The following is an 18,290-nucleotide window of genomic DNA, read 5'->3' as shown; positions in this document are numbered from 1 at the left end:
ATCGGGGCTTGGAGTGAGGGTTGGTCAGTGATCACAGGAGGGAGGGAGCTAGTGATCGGGGCTTGGAGTGAGGGTTGGTCAGTGATCACAGGAGGGAGGGAGCTAGTGATCAAGGCTTGGGGTCAGGGGTTGTTCAGTGATGGGGAGGCAGGGAGCTAGAGATCGGAGCTTGGGGTGAGGGCTGGTCATTAATGAGGAGAGAGGGAGCTAGTGATTGTGACTTGGGGTGAGGGGTGGTCAGTGATGGGGGAGGGAGGGAGCTAGTGATCGGGGCTTGGGGTGAGAGGCGGTCAGTGATGGGGGAGGGAGGGAGCTAGTGATCAGGGCTTGGGATGAGGGGCGGACAGTGATGGGGGAGAGAGGGAGCTAATGATCGGGGCTTGGGGTGAGGGACGGTCAGTGATGGGGAGGGAGGGAGCTAGAGATTGGGGCTTGGGGTGAGGGGTGGTCAGTGATGGGGAGAGAGGGATCTAGAGATCGGGGCTTGGGGTGATGGGTTGGTCAGTGATTGCAGGAGGGAGAGAGCTAGTGATCGGGGCTTGGGGTGAGAGGTGGTCAGTGATGGGGAGGGAGGGAGCTAGAGATCGGGGATTGGGGTGAGGAGTGGTCAGTGATGGGGAGGGAGGGAGCTAGAGATCGGAGCTTGGGGTGAGGGGTGGTCAGTGATGGGGGAGGGAGGGAGCTAGAGATCGGGGATTGGGGTGAGGAGTGGTCAGTGATGGGGAGGGAGGGAGCTAGAGATCGGGGCTTGGGGTGAGAGGTGGTCAGTGATGGGGGAGGGAGGGAGCTAGAGATCGGGGCTTGGGGTGAGGGGTGGTCAGTGATGGGGGAGGGAGGGAGCTAGAGATCGGGGATTGGGGTGAGGGGTGGTCAGTGATGGGGGAGGGAGGGAGCTAGAGATCGGAGCTTGGGGTGAGGGGTGGTCAGTGATGGGGGAGGGAGGGAGCTAGTGATCGGGGATTGGGGTGAGGAGTGGTCAGTGATGGGGAGGGAGGGAGCTAGAGATCGGGGCTTGGGGTGAGAGGTGGTCAGTGATGGGGGAGGGAGGGAGCTAGAGATTGGGGCTAGGGGTGAGGGGTGGTCAGTGATGGGGGAGGGAGGGAGCTAGAGATCGGGGCTTGGGGTGAGGGGTGGTCAGTGATGGGGGAGGGAGGGAGCTAGAGATCGGGGATTGGGGTGAGGAGTGGTCAGTGATGGGGGAGGGAGGGAGCTAGAGATCGGGGATTGGGGTGAGGAGTGGTCAGTGATGGGGAGGGAGGGAGCTAGAGATCGGAGCTTGGGGTGAGGGGTGGTCAGTGATGGGGGAGGGAGGGAGCTAGAGATCGGGGATTGGGGTGAGGGGTGGTCAGTGATGGGGGAGGGAGGGAGCTAGAGATCGGGGCTTGGGGTGAGGGGTGGTCAGTGATGGGGGAGGGAGGGAGCTAGAGATCGGGGATTGGGGTGAGGAGTGGTCAGTGATGGGGAGGGAGGGAGCTAGAGATCGGAGCTTGGGGTGAGGGGTGGTCAGTGATGGGGGAGGGAGGGAGCTAGAGATCGGGGATTGGGGTGAAGAGTTGGTCAGTGATTGCAGGAGGGAGGGAGCTAGAGATCAGGGCCTGGGGTGAATTGTGGTCAGTGATGGGGGAGGGAGGGAGTAAGAGATCGGGGTGAGGGTTGATCAGTGAAGGGGGAGGGAGGGGGCTCGTGATCGGTGCTTGGGGTGAGGAGTGGTGAGTGATGGGGAGGGAGGGAGCTAGTGATCGGGGCTTGGGGTGAGGGGTGGTCAGTGATGTGGAGGGTAGGAGCTAGTGATCGGGGCTTGAGGTGAGGGGTGGTCAGTGATGGGGAGGGAGGGAGTTAGAGATTGGGGTGAGGGGTGGTGAGTGATCGCAAGTGGGAGGGAGCTAGAGATTGGGGTCAGGGGTGGTCAGTGATGGGGAGGGAGGGAGCTAGAGAGCCGGGGAGAGAGCTGTAATGTATGTACCTTTAAGGGGAGAACTACTTTTTACAGCTCCTGTATACTTTACTACCGGCAGTGACCACACCTGTATATAAACCCTGAGTAGTGATATAAAAAGTTAGTTCGAGAGTAACCCTCATTCAGTAAACACCTGTTGAATCGTTCCCTGCAGTCGTTGTCTGATTATTGAAGGACACAACATTAAGATACACGGATCTAACAGTGGCGACGAGCAAGTTCGAACCTACCTGCAACTCCGCATCACCTCCCAGGGATTCGCTCCTGCAGAACAGTGGAAGGTCGAGTCCAGAAGCACGGGCGTCGACCATGGGCAACCGCCCAGTCATCCAGCGGAGATTTGAGCATCGCAGGGGAGGCTGTTGAGAGCCAGGCTTGGCTTTCCAGTCACGGTGGTCCAGCGAAACGGGCTGGCAACAGGTACTGCGCAGACCCTTCCCGGACAGCGATGGGCTAAAGCCCGACCGAGCGGCACAGAAAAAGGCCGAGCAGCGTCGACGGGGGAGAGAGAGAGGGCAGAGCGCACAGGGCGCAGCCGGTGTTCAGGACCGAGCGGCGTCAACGGGGGAAGAGAGGCGAGAGAGAGCAGAGCGCAGCCGGTGTTCAAGGGCCGAGCTGCGTCAACAGGGGAGAGAGGCGCGCAGGAAAACGCGTAGAGCGCAGCCGGTGTTCAAGGGCTGAGCAGCGTCAACGGGGGAGAGAGGCGCGCAGGAAAACGCGAGGCACTGCCATTGCCATGAGGACCGCAGAGAGCGGCGTTGGCAGCAGCGCAGAAGCAGCGCACGAAACCCACAGGGCGTTGCCATTTGCCACGAGGACCGCCGAGAGCGGCGTTGGCAGCAGCGCGGGAGACGCCATTTTAAGCTGCAGCAGGGAAGAAGGGAAAGTGCGGGAGACGCCATTTTAAGCCAGTCTACCTACACCCAATAATGCCGAAGAGTGGCAGTATCACAGCGTTCGACAATGAAGTCGAAGATTGGACGACATATGTCGAACGCATAGAAATATACTGCAAGGTGAATGAAGTGCCAGATGACAAGAAAGCGCTGGTATTGTTGAATTTAATGGGTGCAAAAAAGTACGGCTTACTACGAAACCTAGTAACCCCAGAGAAGCCAGTAGAAAAGGATTTTGAAAACATAGTGTCAATCCTACAGGACCACTTAAACCCCACACCGCTGCTGATAGCAGAAAGATTTAAGTTTCACAAAAGGAACCAGCATAAAGATGAAAGTAATGCTGAGTACTTAACGGAACTGCGCAAGCTATCGAAACACTGCCAGTTTGGAACGGGACTAGCAGATACTTTAAGGGACAAGTTTCTGTGTGGGCTTCAAAGTGAAGGAACCCAGACACGGCTTCTATCAGAAAAGGATCTTACGCTGGACAAGGCTTTCAGTATTGCAGAATCACACGAAGCAGCAGCACGGGGCGCTGCAGAGATACAACGGAGACCGCAAGAATATGGCACAAGTGAAATGTCATACGGAACAGTGAAGTGCTATTGCTGCAGCAGAAGAACACACGACCATAATGATTGCTGGTTCAAGGACAAAGTGTGCAGACAGTGTGGAAAAGTAGGACACACAGCAAGAGTCTGCAGGTCAGGAAAGAAATCCAGCAGCAAGAAATCTCCACAGGAGAAGTACAAGAAGGTACATAAGGTGACGGAGAGCAGTTCAGACGAACAGAAGAGTGATACAGACTCCGGAAGCAAGGAGCTGGGTTGTCTGAAACTACATAATGTGATCAAAACGGAGGATCACCAAACTATCTGGGTCACGCTCAAGATAGCAGGAGTCCAAGTGAAAATGGAATTGGACACAGGATCAGCCCTAACAGTCATAAACTGAAGGGACTACAAGCGGCTATTCTCACATATACCCTTGAGAGATACAAAGATTGTCTTGAAGAAGTACACGGGGCAAAAAGTCTACCCCAAAGGAAAAATAAGGGTGATCATTATACATAACGGCAAGGAAACACCAAAAATGGACCTATATGTATTGCCAGATGGAGGACCACCACTACTAGGATGTGAATGGATCCGGAAGATACAGCTAGATTGGCATTCCATACAGGCACTGACTGTGGCTGACAAAAAGGATGACAACGTCACACCTGGGCGACTGTCAAAGATCCTAACTGACGCTAAAGAAGTGTTCCAGCAAGGACTCGGAACACTAAAAAGCATGACAGTGATGATTAAAATTGAAGAAAACGCAAGCCCAAAATTTTTTAAGGCCACACTGGTACCTTATGCGATCCACCCAGCCGTCGAAGCAGAGCTGGAGAGTCTGGAACATTCAGGTGTACTGTCCAAGGTAGACTGGAGCGAGTGGGCTACACCCATCGTCCCTGTGATGAAAAAGTCATTGAGCAGCACGCCTGGGGAACCAAGGAAGGTTCGCATCTGTGGGGACCTTAAGGTAACAGTGAACCCGGTCCTTCACACCGTACAATATCCACTTCCGCGGATTGAAGATATTTTCGCCTTGCTATCTGGAGGGAAACGCTTCACTAAGATTGATCTGGCCCAGGCGTATCTGCAAATGGAGGTAGAAGAAGCATCAAAAAAATACCTCACAATCAACACCCATAAAGGTCTCTACCAATACAACCGGCTGGTATTCGGGGTAGCATCAGCTCCGGCTATTTGGCAGAGGGCAATGGAACAAGTCCTGCAAGGGATCCCAAGGACCCAGTGTTATTTGGACGACATCCTGGTCACAGGCGAAAATGACAGTGATCACCTTGCCAACCTGGAGCAGGTGCTCACTAGATTGCAGGAATATGGGCTCCGAGCTAACCGCCCCAAATGCGAGTTTTTTAGAAAACAGATCTCGTATTGTGGCCACGTTATCGATAAAGAGGGGTTACATAAGTCCCCAGAGAAGATTGAGGCAGTAGTCAAGGCTCCAGCACCGGAAAATGTTTCACAACTGAGGTCGTTCCTCGGGCTGGTAAACTACTACCATAAGTTCTTGCCAAATTTGTCTACAATACTACACCCACTGAACACCCTACTGCAAACTGGGGTGCCATGGAAGTGGAGTAACGAATATAGACGAGCTTTCCAGAAGAACAAAACACTAATCACATCGAAAGAGGTATTGGCCCATTACAACCCGGCATTACCAATTCGGTTGGTATGTGATGCGTCACCCTACGGCATTGGAGCGGTGCTGTTGCACAAATTCTCGGACGGCTCAGAGAGGCCAATAGCCTTTGCGTCACGATCACTAACCTCAGCCGAGCGTAACTACGCCCAGATTGACAGGGAGGCCCTCAGCCTAGTGTGGGGAGTGAAAAAGTTCAATCACTATCTGCACGGGCAGAAGTTCACCTTGCTGACTGACCACCAACCACTTGTCTCCATCTTTAATCCAAAGAAGGGCGTTCCGGGGATGACTGCGCAACGGCTACAAAGATGGTCACTTTTTCTAGGGGTGCACCAATATGAAATCGAGTATAAGGGCACGAAACAGCATGGCAACGCTGATGGGCTATCACGCCTGCCACTGCCTACTGCGGAGGAAGCACCAGCAATGGATCCTGTCGAAATATTTCATTCGACTATAATTGAATGCTTGCCAGTAACTAACGCTGGTATAGAGGAGACCCGAAATGACCCGACACTGTCTCGGGTATATGATTTGACGGTGAAGGGATGGCCAGCACATGGCGACTCACTGTTGCCAGCATTCTCATCCAGAAGAGAACAGCTGTCAGTATGCCAGGGGACCTTGATGTGTGGATCCCGAGTGGTAATTCCACCCAAGTTAAGGGAGAGAGTGCTCAATGAGCTTCACGAAGGTCATCTGGGAGGGGTGAAAATGAAAAGCCTTGCTAGGGCTTATGTGTGGTGGCCGGGGATCGATCAGCAAATCGAGGACCTGACAAAGAGCTGCTCAGAATGCCAGAAGGTCCAAAATGCACCACCACATGCCCCTCTACACCCATGGGAGTGGCCCTCATCTCCATGGCAACGGGTGCATATTGATTTTGCTGGTCCATTCATGGACTCAATGTTTTTAATAGCCATGGATGCGCACTCGAAATGGCCTGAGGTCATCAAAATGTCCTCCACCACCACGGAGAAAACTATTGCAGTCCTACGGACCATTTTTGCCAGGAGTGGCTTGCCAGAACAGATTTGCTCCGACAACGGACCACAGTTTGTGTCCGAAGAGTTCCGGAGGTTCTTGAAAAAGAATGGGGTAAGGCATTACACATCCGCCCCGTATCATCCAGCCACAAATGGATTGGCTGAGAGGTTCGTACAAACCTTTAAGAAGGCAATAAAGGCTATGTACAATGACAACATTCCGCTGCAGCACAAGGTGGACAATTTCCTGTTCGCCTACCGGAATGCGACACATGCAGTCACCAACCAGGCCCCAGCCATGATGTTCTTTAACCGAAAGTTAAGATCTCGCCTGGATTTGCTCACACCAAATGTACGAAGAGATGTTGAGAGTAAGCAATTCCAGCACATCCATGAGAAGCCAACAAGGAGCTTCAATGTAGGGCAACCAGTCTTGGCCCGCGACTACCGAACAGAAAAATGGCAGCCAGGAACGATATGCACACGGCAGGGCCCACTAATGTACACAGTGGACGTTGGGGAGAGCATCGTGAGATGCCATGCTGACCAGATCCTAGAGTCACAGGAACAATTCAACCCCAAGCCTCGCCCATACGTACCTGGTGATGAACCCGACTTACAGGTCGCATCTACCCCAGAAACAGTAGCATCGGAAGCTGATGAACCAACCGACGACAGGTGGCCAGAATCGCCTCCGCACCAAGAGCAAGACACTCAGGAAAGGCGCTATCCAGAAAGGATCAGGAAGCCTTCCCAAAGACTGAATTTATAAATAGACTATTTTCAGCTAATGTTGCATGTTAAAAGTGTTAATTGTAATTAGTTTGATATTTAATTGTTAAATGAGTGTTATGGTACTGTTAATCTAAAAGGGGAGGAATTGTAATGTATGTACCTTTAAGGGGAGAACTACTTTTTACAGCTCCTGTATACTGTAGTACCGGCATTGACCACACCTGTATATAAACCCTGATTAGTGATCTGTACAGTTAGTTCTAGAGTAACCCTCATTCAGTAAACACCTGTTGAATCGTTCCCTGCAGTCGTTGTCTGATTATTGAAGGACACAACATAAGATACACGGATCTAACAGGGTGGTCAGTGATGGGGAGGGAGGGAGCTAGAGATTGGGGTGAGGGGCGGACAGTGATGGGGAGGGAGGGAGCTAGAGATCGGGGCTTGGTGTGAGGGGCTGTCAGTGATCACAGGAGGGAGGGAGCTAGAGATCAGGGCTTGGGGCGGTCAGTGATCACAGGAGGGAGGGAGCTCGTGATCGGGGCTTGGGGTGAGGGGCGTTCAGTGTTCGGGTGAGGGAGGGAGCTAGTGATCGTGGCTTGGGTGGATGGATGCTGGCAATCGGGGCAGGGAGGGAGAGAGGCCAAAGGCTTCCTTGAGTGGCTGGAGGGGCCTCTCCTGCTCCTTCTGGCCCACAAGAAATGCTGGAAAAGGCATTTCCCTTGTGGAGCCAGCAACTCCCACCTCCCTTTTACTGCCGGTTTTCCCGGGCCCTGGGAAACCTGGGCGGCAACTGAGGTAACCTAATTTAATTATGTTAATGAAGTGTGACACCTCTCAAGGGCAGGGCACTCGCACAACACAAAACCAGCCACTGTAAAAACAGCAACAGGCGAGTATTTGGCGGGTTGTGAACACGCTCCTCATTTTTAAATTTTAACCCTCCCTCCTGACCCTCTCCCCACTCCCAGCCATCGTGGGCGTTAATATCGAGGCCCAAATGCCCACTGATCAGAGTTGTCCTGGGATTGACCTTTGCAAAGCAGGGATTCAATAGCAGTGTAATAGAAAACCAGCCATCTAGGACATAACTTAGACGATGCTGCTTTGTCAATTAACCAATAGAAATGGTGAATATTGTGTTTTTCTAGTTTTGAAATGCACAAGAGAACAACATTTTGCCGTTATAGTTTGGCCTTCAACTTGTAACACTGCATTTAATGGCAAAAGCCATGGAAGTGATGTTGGATCTTTTGCTGGAGAAATGATCCTTTTGGTGCTGCAGGGCAGTCAATACACTGTAGGAAATGAATGTGGAAATACATAATATCAGTGAGAAGCTGGAAGGAGGTCCTGTGAAGGTGTTTCCTGATTAGAAAAAACTACCAAAGTGATAATATTAATGTCAATAAAAGACATATATGAGTGTGTTGGAGATAACTAAAGTGCTCATTCTTACTAACTGTGGGAAAGCATTTACCTCATGGTGTCACAGTCCCCTGGGGTTAATGAAAAGGTTGCCCCAAGCCAGCATCAACTTGCTTGGACAATGTATACAGACAACCATAAGGGAGAGATTCAAAGAACTTATGGCTGTTGAGGCGGCCTCCAGCAATGCGCCCCAAAATTTGAGCTGATTGCCATTACTTTGCTCGAGAATGAGGCAGGCTTGTTGCTGGAACTTGCTGACCAGTGATTCAAATGTCCTGCAGTCATGTTAGCTACTCAAAATATGGGGAATTTGAACCCATTGATTAACTGCAATGCAAATGCAAAACTTGACATAAACACATTGGCAAGTATACGTGCTCTCAGAGCAGGTCTGACTATAATGCTGTTTCTGAACCATGGAGAGGACAGCTTGAAAGAACAGTGAGAAAGGCTTACCTTTATACCAATAAAGGAAGAATCCATGGAGTACCCAGTCCTCAGGACTTTCACAGAGAACACTCCTATATCCTCACACACCTGGTACTCTGATTCGACCATTTCTATACGAGACCATTTGAGTTCAAGTCTGCAAAATAACAATTTATACCTTCATGGTAATTGTAGTTTTATATACTTACAACATTTACAGAAATGCAAAAGATAATTCCTCAAAATCAAATATAACTGGATGAATGAGGGTTTTAAATAAACTAGTCAAAATATATCGGTGAAATATTGAGCAAAATTGCATATTCTGAATCAAATACAGGGCACATTAACAAATCACGGCTTTATAAGGTTGCATTCTCAGGACTTGTCCCCACCATTTCAAGCACTTCTCCATCACAAGAGAGTCAAATGTAAGCAGGCTATTGCAAACAGATCATACTGCAATTGGCCTAAGTCAAAATTTGTATCCCATTGTCATCAATGGTTATCTATACTGAGGTGGTTCTGATACAACAAATAACAGCCCCGCTTGACTTTAGCATGGGAAGGGTAGAAGAGAGTTCTCACAGAGAAGCAGGTGTGCGTAAAGGCCCCAAGTGAGGGTTGGTAATGTCACAACAAACAGAACGGAATCCAAATGGTGTTGCAGATGAGCCAAGGAAAGGAGAATCTCAGTTTAAAGAAACAAGGCTATAGGAACACGGAGATACCTCAGGTTCATAAGGCTGTAAAAAATGCTAATGGGATTCTAGGTTTTATCTCAAGAGGTATGGAGCATAAAAAGTAATGATGAGCCTATATGAAACCTTACGAAGACCTCAGATGGAGTACTGTGCACAGTATTGGGCTCCAGACTAGAGGAAGGATATTGAAGCGTTAGAGAGAGTTTAACGCAGATTCACCTGGATGCTGCCTGGTATGGGAAAACAAGTACTCAGAAAGACCTGGGGCGTGAAATTCGGTAGCGCCCCGTTTCGGGGCAGTAATGCTGGCGAGGCCGGACATCCTGTGCCCGGCGAGGAAGTCCTGCCCCGGCTGCGAAATTCGCCTTAATGCCTCGCCCAAGAAGTGGAGCGCAATGTCGGGCACTCCACTGCCTGGTGGGGTGGTAGCCGAGGCTCGGCGGAGGGCTGCCGTGTTTCAACACCCCGCCCCTTCCATTAAAGGGAAGGGCCGCTGCGCACTCTGCAGGGCCTCCAATGGCCCACACTAGGCCACCAGGGTGGCGTGGTGCCACGGCTGCAGCTGGGCTTTGCGATGGCGGCCAGGTCCATGCCACAGCCCACCACGGACAGCGACCTGGTGGTCGGCCAAAAAAAATGGCGGCGTGGGTCGCGGCCGCCTCTCCTTTAAATAACGCCACGCGAGCGGAGGCCGGCTCGCAACCCGCGAGGCTGGTGCTGACATTTCCCGCGACAGCCTCGCAGGGCGCAGGTGAATTTCCACCATGGGACGCCGTGCTACCGGCAGGGGGTCGCCGTTACCGGGTAGCACCTCAGCAATGCCCCGCCGAATTTCATGGGAGGGGCTTTTCTCGCCCGCTCCCCGCGATAACCTCTTTGTATCGTTAGCACCCCCTGGAGATGCTAATGGCAGGCTCAAAGGAGCCGAATTTCGCCTGCTTAGAATAGAGGGTAGGGGTGAGGGTATGGTGTTCATTTCCAGGGTTAGTGATTGAGCTAAAAACTATGACCATTCAAGATAATACTGGATAGATGGATGAAGGAAAAGGGGGTTGAAGGGGTATGGGAACAGGCTGGGAAAATATGATTAGAACTGTGCGCTCACATGGAGGGTAAACGCCGACACAGTCGGCCTGTTTCCGTGTTGTAACTTCCATGTATGTTTATCTTTCTCCTGTATAAACGTGGTTTAGGGTGGGATCACATGGCAGTCTTACCAAATAATTCCTCAATATGTAGCAGAGGCAAATGAAGGAACAGCACCTCATCTTTCTATTAAGCACGTTCCAGCCTTCTGGACTTAACATTGAGTGCAACAATTTCAGACTATAAATTGGCCCCTGTAGTTCTTTTCTTTTTCTTTTGTTTCCTAACATGGTAGCTGTTAATTTTGCTGCCATCATCATTCACACCTCATCTAGAGCCATCTTCTGTTTCTTAACTTGTCCCATTACCTCTCCTTTTGCCTTGCACTATCATCCCTTATGTCTTTTAATCTCTCCTGCCTTCCATCCTACCACAGAACTCCCCTTTGTTCTTTCCTCCGCTCCTCACTGCCCATTTAAAAATCTCTCTTCCCTAACCTTTTCCAGTGCTGACGGAGGGTTCGACCCGAAACGTTGACTCTGTTTCTCTCTCCTCGATGCTGCCTGACCTGCTGAATGTTTCCAGCATTTTCTGTTATTATACAGTATCAGGTTTCCAGCATCCTCAGTATTTTGCCATTGTGCAAATGAAGGAATGCTCGTTTGGAGAGGGTTTTTTTTTTAAATACTAAAAGAACTCCTATTTAAAAAAAATCTTTCATTCAAAAAGAGATCATGCAGATAGGGGGTTGGAGTGATCACATGGGCAACAAGACTGTGCTTGACTCCATTCGCTGATTTTAAAAACAGAGTTAGATCCTCTTTCACCCTGTGACAGATTATCTGCTGCTACTGGGAGGAAGAAGTTTTAAAACTTAAAGGAAATCCTGTGGTTTTGCTCTTGATGAATCAGAAAATACATTGACATAATGGCCCCAATATTTCAGGGAGGGAGCGGGGGTGACTGTCAGCGGCCAGACAGTTAAGACGGAGGTTCTGCCAAATTTAACGGCAGAACATCATTTGAATTTTTTCACTCAGTTTCCCGCACAGCAGACTGAGAGGCTGGCTGGTTGGAGGGAAAGCCTGTTGTACAAGGTAGCAGCTGGGGACCCGAGAGGCGAGAGGGAGCGATGTGTGGTTGGAGATGTCAGATTGTGGAGGAAGATCGCAGAGGGAGAGGGTTCTGGAGATCGTGGGGACGGAGGCAGGTTATCCTGTTGGGCCGGTTGGGGGGCACTCCTGCTCCTCCTGGCCCACAAGCAGTGCTGAAAAAGCACTAGCCTGTTGGATCCAGCTGTTCACGCCTCCCTTTAGTTGCCGAGTTTCCCGAACCCTGGGAAACCTGACCCACAACTGATAAATCCAAATGGCTGCTAAAACCTGAGGCATGCAGCCTCATTTAAACATTATAATTACCGACTGGCCTCAAGAGCAGGTTACTCACCCATCCCCAACCCGCCTGGTTAAACCGGAAGTAGGCATGTTCGCAGCAGGTTCAGATTGGGTTTCACATTTTAAAAAATTAAACCCCTTCCCCACCCCTCCGCCTGTCCTGGGCAGTTAAAATTGCCCCCAAATGTATCTCCCCTTTTGTAAATTTCTGCTTCTTTCTCAAACACCAATTTGTTCTGTGTCGTTCTGTCTTTGTCTTCTATTTTTTTCCCTTTCTCTGTAAATCTGGTGCACATTTTCCTCATTATAGTGTTGTATCTGTGTCTGATGTTTTTACTTTTTGTTTCTGTCTCACTCTTTCTATAAATCTCTCATTCCCTCTGTTTCCTCTCTCTTCTATAGTCTCCTTGTCTCTGTGTGGCTTTCAGAATATTTTGGATGTTGCTGACGATTCTATCTCTTAAATTTCAAGACCAACAATGCCAAGGTGGAGGCGGGGACAGGAATCAGGCAGGGAGAGGGTGTCTGAAAGGTGCTGCAGCACATCTGGGTGGGGATTAGGCCAGGAGGCACTGAGAGGTTGGAACTGGGAGAAAGCATAGGGTTGCGGTTGGCACATCGAAGATCACAAGCAGAGAGGGGAGGGGGCCGGAGAGGGGGAGCAGAAGCTGGGGGTCAAGAGATAGCAGAAAGGGGAGGGGGCTGGAGAGGGGGAGCGGAAGCTGGGGGTCAAGAGATAGCAGAAAGGGGAGGGGGCTGGAGAGGGGGAGCGGAAGCTGGGGGTCAAGAGATAGCAGAAAGGGGAGGGGGCCGGAGAGGGGGAGCAGAAGCCGGGGGTCAAGAGATAGCAGAAATTGGAGGAGGCCAAGGATAGATCCTTGGGGGACTCCAGATAACATTGTGGGTGTGGGAAGAGAAGCCATTGCAGGTGATTCTCCTGCTACGACTGGATAGATAGGAATGGAACCAGATGCGTGCAGTCCCACCCAGCTGGACAACAGAGGAGAGGCTTTGGAGGAGGATGGTGTGGTCAACTGTGTCAAAGGCTGCAGACAGGTCAAGAAGGATGGTTTACCATGGTCACAGTCACATCGGATGTCATTTGTGACTTTGGACTTTTTCTAGTCCCTGCTCCCTTATGTGCTTGCCTAGCTTCCCCTTAAATGCATCCATACTATTGGCCTCAACCACTCCCTGTGGTAGCGAATTCCACATTCTAACCACTCTCTGAGTAAAGAAGTTTCTCCTGAATTCTTTATTGGATTTATTCGTGACTCTTTCTGGCCCCTAGGTCTGGTCTCCCCTGTATTGATTTGTATGTGGGTTCAATGACGAGACATTTATGAAAGAGAATGACTTTTTATCTAAAGTATGTTCAACTCAGTTAACAGCATTTACAGGGGACACCATGCTAGTGATGCATCTAGAATGAAACTGAAACTAAACTCCACTGCCTTGCTTGTCTCGGTCACATGACCTCTGCTGGTCAGGCATAAGTAATCAATACCTGCAAACATGCTGGTAAGGCATCATAATCAAACAGGCAAATCACATCACTATTTGCTGATATCATTACATCCCCCACAAGTGTAAACATCTCTACATCTACCCAATCAAACCCTTTCATCAGTTTAAAGACCTCTATTAGATCACCCATCAGCCTTCTCTTTTCTACAGAAGACCGCCCCTCCCTGTTCCATCTTTCATATCTTGCTTGTGGAGGACTCTCAGGGACTGCTGTAATATGAAGTGGTGGAATGCAGGCCTGTGAGTCCCTGCCACTAATTTAAATCGAACCACTGTGGGCGGTTGTTAAGTGCACGAAAAAAGGGGGGAATAAAATGACAGGACCGAGAATGCTGTCAAAAGTCTGATCTTAACAGGGCCCTTCCGGCACTGAAGCCGGAACAACTCTGCCTGCTTATACTATTCCTTTGTGGGTTTGGTTTTTTACTGGATAAATAAGAAAAGTTAGGGAAAAGCACTGAGTTTGGTTCAGTCCAAAGTTCACATGCAAGCAGGTAGCGGGTGGAAGCCGAGAGGTATGTACTGTAGTGTGGTGTATCTGCTAGTAACTATAGTTCAAGGGGTTGGTGGGCTGCAAATTACGCCTGGGCCTGAGTGTGAGTACTACTGCACTGTGGTTTGAGCAAGAGCTTATTTTACCCAGCTACAGAGTCTGATGACCGCCAGACAAGTTAACCAGTTCACCCACTATTAACCAGTTAACAAGTCAACCAGTTCACCCACTATTAACCAGTTAACAAATTAACCAGTTCACCCACTATTAGCCAGTTAACAAGTTAACCAGTTCACCCACTATTAACCAGTTAAGTCAACCAGTTCACTCACTATTAACCAGTTAACAAGTTAACCAGTTCACCCACTATTAACCAGTTAACAAGTCAACCAGTTCACCCACTATTAACCAGTTAACAAGTTAACCAGTTCACCCACTATTAGCTAAATAGAGCAGGAGAATCATTGAATTTTACACAAATATCTTACGTTTGAGGGACAGCGGAGTTTCCTGTGGGATCTGATACCTGAAACTCCAAACTGTCTGATGTTACTTCTGAGGAAGGTCTGACGATGTAAATGATGTTCCTGCTGTTCAAGTCTTTCTGTGTGAACTCATTACGAATGAATCCTCCTAGGCAGCAATAAATCACAAAAGGGTCAGTGCATCTGTTAACGTACATGAGAACAGCACTTCTGTCAGTGCCTTGTCAATTGATGTATTTATTCTGTAATATCTTGTGATCTTATAGTAGATAGAATCACACGAATCGCCAGTAATGCACTGCCAGTGTGGGTTTTTAAAATTTATTAGCCGGATGAGAGCAGCCCATTTATTGCCTGTCACTTGTTGCCCTGAGAAGGTGGTGGTGAGCCGTCTTCTTTGTGCACTACTGCAGTTAGCAGTTTGATAAACTCACAGTGGGGAGCGCAGAGTGAAATAAACTCACAGTGGGGAGCGCAGAGTGAAAAACTCACAGTGGGGAGCGCAGGGTGAAATAAACTCACAGTGGGGAGTGAAATAAACTCGCAGTGGGGAGCGCAGAGTGAAAAACTCACAGTGGGGAGCGCAGAGTGAAATAAACTCACAGTGGGGAGTGAAATAAACTCGCAGTGGGGAGCGCAGAGTGAAAAACTCACAGTGGGGAGTGCAGAGTGAAATAAACCCTGCTCGATCACATTTCTTTTGTTGTATGCGCACGTGTGCTTGGGTTGTGAACCGCAGTCATGAGCCATGTCACCAGCAGACAGCCCTTGTTACCCAGTAGCCACCCTTTGGTTTGCTGTGGTGGCTCAAATGCAGCTGGCACAGCGGACTGCCGCAGAATGAAGGCATCATGACTGCTGCCAGGATACCAGGCACTGACCTGCATGATTCGTTACCTATGGTCGCACACCAGCTACACATTGAGGGAGTGGAATCCCTTTTATTTGCAGCACATCTCAGAGTTGTCATGCGGCAGCCACAAAATGATGTGCGTGCAGTCAATGACACCCTGCGCCATGGGTGACACTGACTGCATACACGTTGCTTTGCGGGCACCATGTGCTTGCTCCGCCTGCTGCTCTCTGACAAGAGAGAATGAAATGTAGTCAGCTCCATTTGACTGGAGAGCCTCAGTGACCTCTCTTGCGAGATGTTGCAAATATCTCCAGCTCTAGCCTGGAAGGAACCTGATGCATAAAAGTTCATCGCCACGGTCACCTACACAGCCACTGGCAATGCGGTCTGACACATTGTTCATCGCTGAGGTTCAGGTAGGAGTATTGCACCCTGAGCACCCTGGGTGGATATGGCCTCCTGCTGAGAATCCTTCTCCCGCTCATCCTCCTCCCTCTTCCAGCAGCTTGTCCTGCTCTTTGAGGCCTCTTTTCATTCTCCCAGTCATGCTCTATTACAAGGGGAATTCCTACTACTGCACCCATGTCTGTGAGCATGTGGTCTGTTCAGAAGCCTTGAAGTCAGGACAAAGTCCTTCAGCACCTGCCACACTGCTCCCTGTAGACTTCAGCAACTTTCAAGAACTCTAGAAAGCACCAAACATGTGTACAATCACAGAAACAGCCTATAGAAATCAATCAGCAACTAACCTGTTTAGTAGTTGATGATCCCTTTAAATAGCGCTGGTGGGGGCCCTTCCTGGGGCTGAACATGTGTTCAGCTGTGCGAGGTTAAGAGAGGGCATCGGCTGGAGCGTTGAACTCCAAAATGGGAGCACTGGCCATGATCTGCCGATTCTACATACTTCTGGCAGACACTCACTGCGCGCACGCTAATTCCCTCACCAATATGGCGTCTGGCGCGACTCGCACCAGAAGTGTGCACACATGCTGTGTTCGCCATTTTGGACCACTGAGGGCACTCGTACTGCCCAAAAAATGGACGCTATGGATCCGAATTTTGTGCCCAAATCCTCTAACCTGCCTGCCCACCTGAATCCCATTGCTGATGTCTCTAACTCCTGAATGCAGATATTGTGGCCTCTCCCTGCCCACAGTTTTAGAGACAAACAGGTGATTGGTGTAAAAATGAAAAGTGCAAAGAAAAAATCTGTAGCAGAGTAAAACAGAAATGGAGTAGAGAGGCAGAAGTGAAGTAGGTGAGAGAGATGTCAACAAAATGTTGGAAGAAGTAATGAAGAGCGAACACCTACTTACCAATAACCCACCTGGCAACACACTGTTCAGGTTCCACCAGTGCCATTTGGCTCCAGATCTCGTCAGAGCCTCGATCCAGACATGGAAAAAGAGCAGAATGCAAGAGGAGCTGTGAGAGTAGCTTCCCTTGACAGGAAGACAACACCAAACTGAGTATGGCTCCAAGGAACCCAAACATTGTGGCCAATGGGAGAGCCATACAGAGGTTGGAGTCACACCTGACACAAAGAAAGATGGTTGTGGTTTTCAGATACCTACTGTCACAGCTCCAGGACATCAGAGCCAGAGTTCCAGCGTCCTTGGCTCAACCATTTTCAGCAGCTTTCATCAATTTCTCTTGATGGCTTTCCCTTGTCATAAGCTAAGGAAAGGAGCTGTTCATTGATTATTCTGAAGTGTTCAGCTCCATTCAAAACTCCTCCAATAATGAAACAGCCCATGCCAGTCTACAGCAGGAGCCACTCCATATCCAGGCCTGAGCTGTCAAGTCGAGGGTAATATTTACATCACATAAGTGCCAAGTATTGACTATTTAAGAGAAAAGATACAGCTGCCCTCCCCTGTTGTTCAACAGTGCTGTAGGATAGTGTTTAATATAATAGGAAAAATAGCTTAACAATACAGAAGTCAACATTTATATCTTTGTCTGGGGAGAATGAGTTCTGTGATAGAGGCTAACACATGGTTTAGATTAGGTCATTAGGATTCTGCAGGGGAATGCTCACTAAGCAATGGGTGTCGAGTTAAAGCAATTTAAGAAGCATCAAAGGGTTTGTGTGAGAAGTATAGCTAGTTTGGAAGGGAAGCAACATGTCTACATTTCAGCTGCTTTCATTGTGTTAAGGTGTGATGTTTATAACCATGAATAAACGCATACGCGTTCCAGTGAGAATGTGCTGCCACATTGCCATCTACTGGTCTAGTAGTTGGTCTCGCACCAACGCTCTTCTCAATCTTCCTTGCTGCAATGCTCCATCTCACCCTCAGTAAGCTCCCTGCTGCAGTGGAGCTAATTTACAGAACAAACTGGAAACTGTTCAAACTCCATCACCTCCAGTCCAGATCCAAGGTCGTCCCATCCTCTGTCGTCGAATTACAGTATGCAGACGACACTTGCGTCTGCGCTCACTCGGAGGTCGAACTCCAAACCATCGTCAGCACCTTCACCGAAGTGTACGAGAGCATGGGCATTACACTAAACATCCGTAAGACAAAAGTCTTCGACCAACCTGCCCCCGCCACACAGTTCTGCCCCCCATTATCAAAATCCACGACAAGGCCTTGGACAACGTAGACTTCGGGAGCCTACTGTCAACAAGGGCAGACGTTGATGACGAAGTCCAACACTGCCTTCAGTGTGCCAGTGCAGCCTTCGGTCGCCTGAGGAAGAGAGTGTTTGAAGACCAGGACCTCAAACCCGGCACTAAGTTCATGGTCTACAGAGCAGCAGTGGTACCCGCCCTGCTGTATGCCTCAGAGACATGGATCATGTACAGCAGGCACCTCAAAGCACTGGAGAGGTACCACCAGCACTGCCTCCGCAAGATCCTGCAAGTCCATTGGCAGGATAGGCGCACCAACGTCAGTGTTCTCACTCAGGCCAACATCCCCAGCATTGAAGCTTTGACCACGCTCGATCAGCTCCGATGGACGGGTCACATCGTCCGCATGCCTGATACGAAACTCCCAAAACAAGCGCTCTACTCGGAGCTCCGGCACGGCAAGAGAGCCCCAGGTGGGCAGAGGAAACGCTTCAAGGACACCTTCAA

At 49.7% G+C, this 18,290-nt stretch overlaps 1 protein-coding gene across 1 annotated transcript in view; it reads right to left on the bottom strand.

The window, feature by feature from the left end:
• Positions 1-18,290, bottom strand: part of LOC147124856 (FRAS1-related extracellular matrix protein 1-like) — an 883,765-nt gene that overhangs the window by 117,969 nt on the left and 747,506 nt on the right. The window contains exons 27-28 of the mRNA XM_085994045.1: positions 14,353-14,497; positions 8,688-8,817 (exon numbers count right to left, since the gene is read on the bottom strand). Coding sequence (XP_085850171.1) covers positions 8,688-8,817; positions 14,353-14,497 — 275 coding nt within the window. The remainder of the gene's footprint in view (positions 1-8,687; positions 8,818-14,352; positions 14,498-18,290) is intronic.

This window comes from Somniosus microcephalus, chromosome 1, assembly GCF_052327205.1.
Source record: "Somniosus microcephalus isolate GS21.2 chromosome 1, FLI_Smic_1.0, whole genome shotgun sequence".
Taxonomy (NCBI): Eukaryota; Metazoa; Chordata; class Chondrichthyes; order Squaliformes; family Somniosidae; genus Somniosus; species Somniosus microcephalus.
The sequence above is the reverse complement of the archived record's forward strand: the minus strand, read 5'-3'. Positions and strand labels throughout refer to the sequence as shown.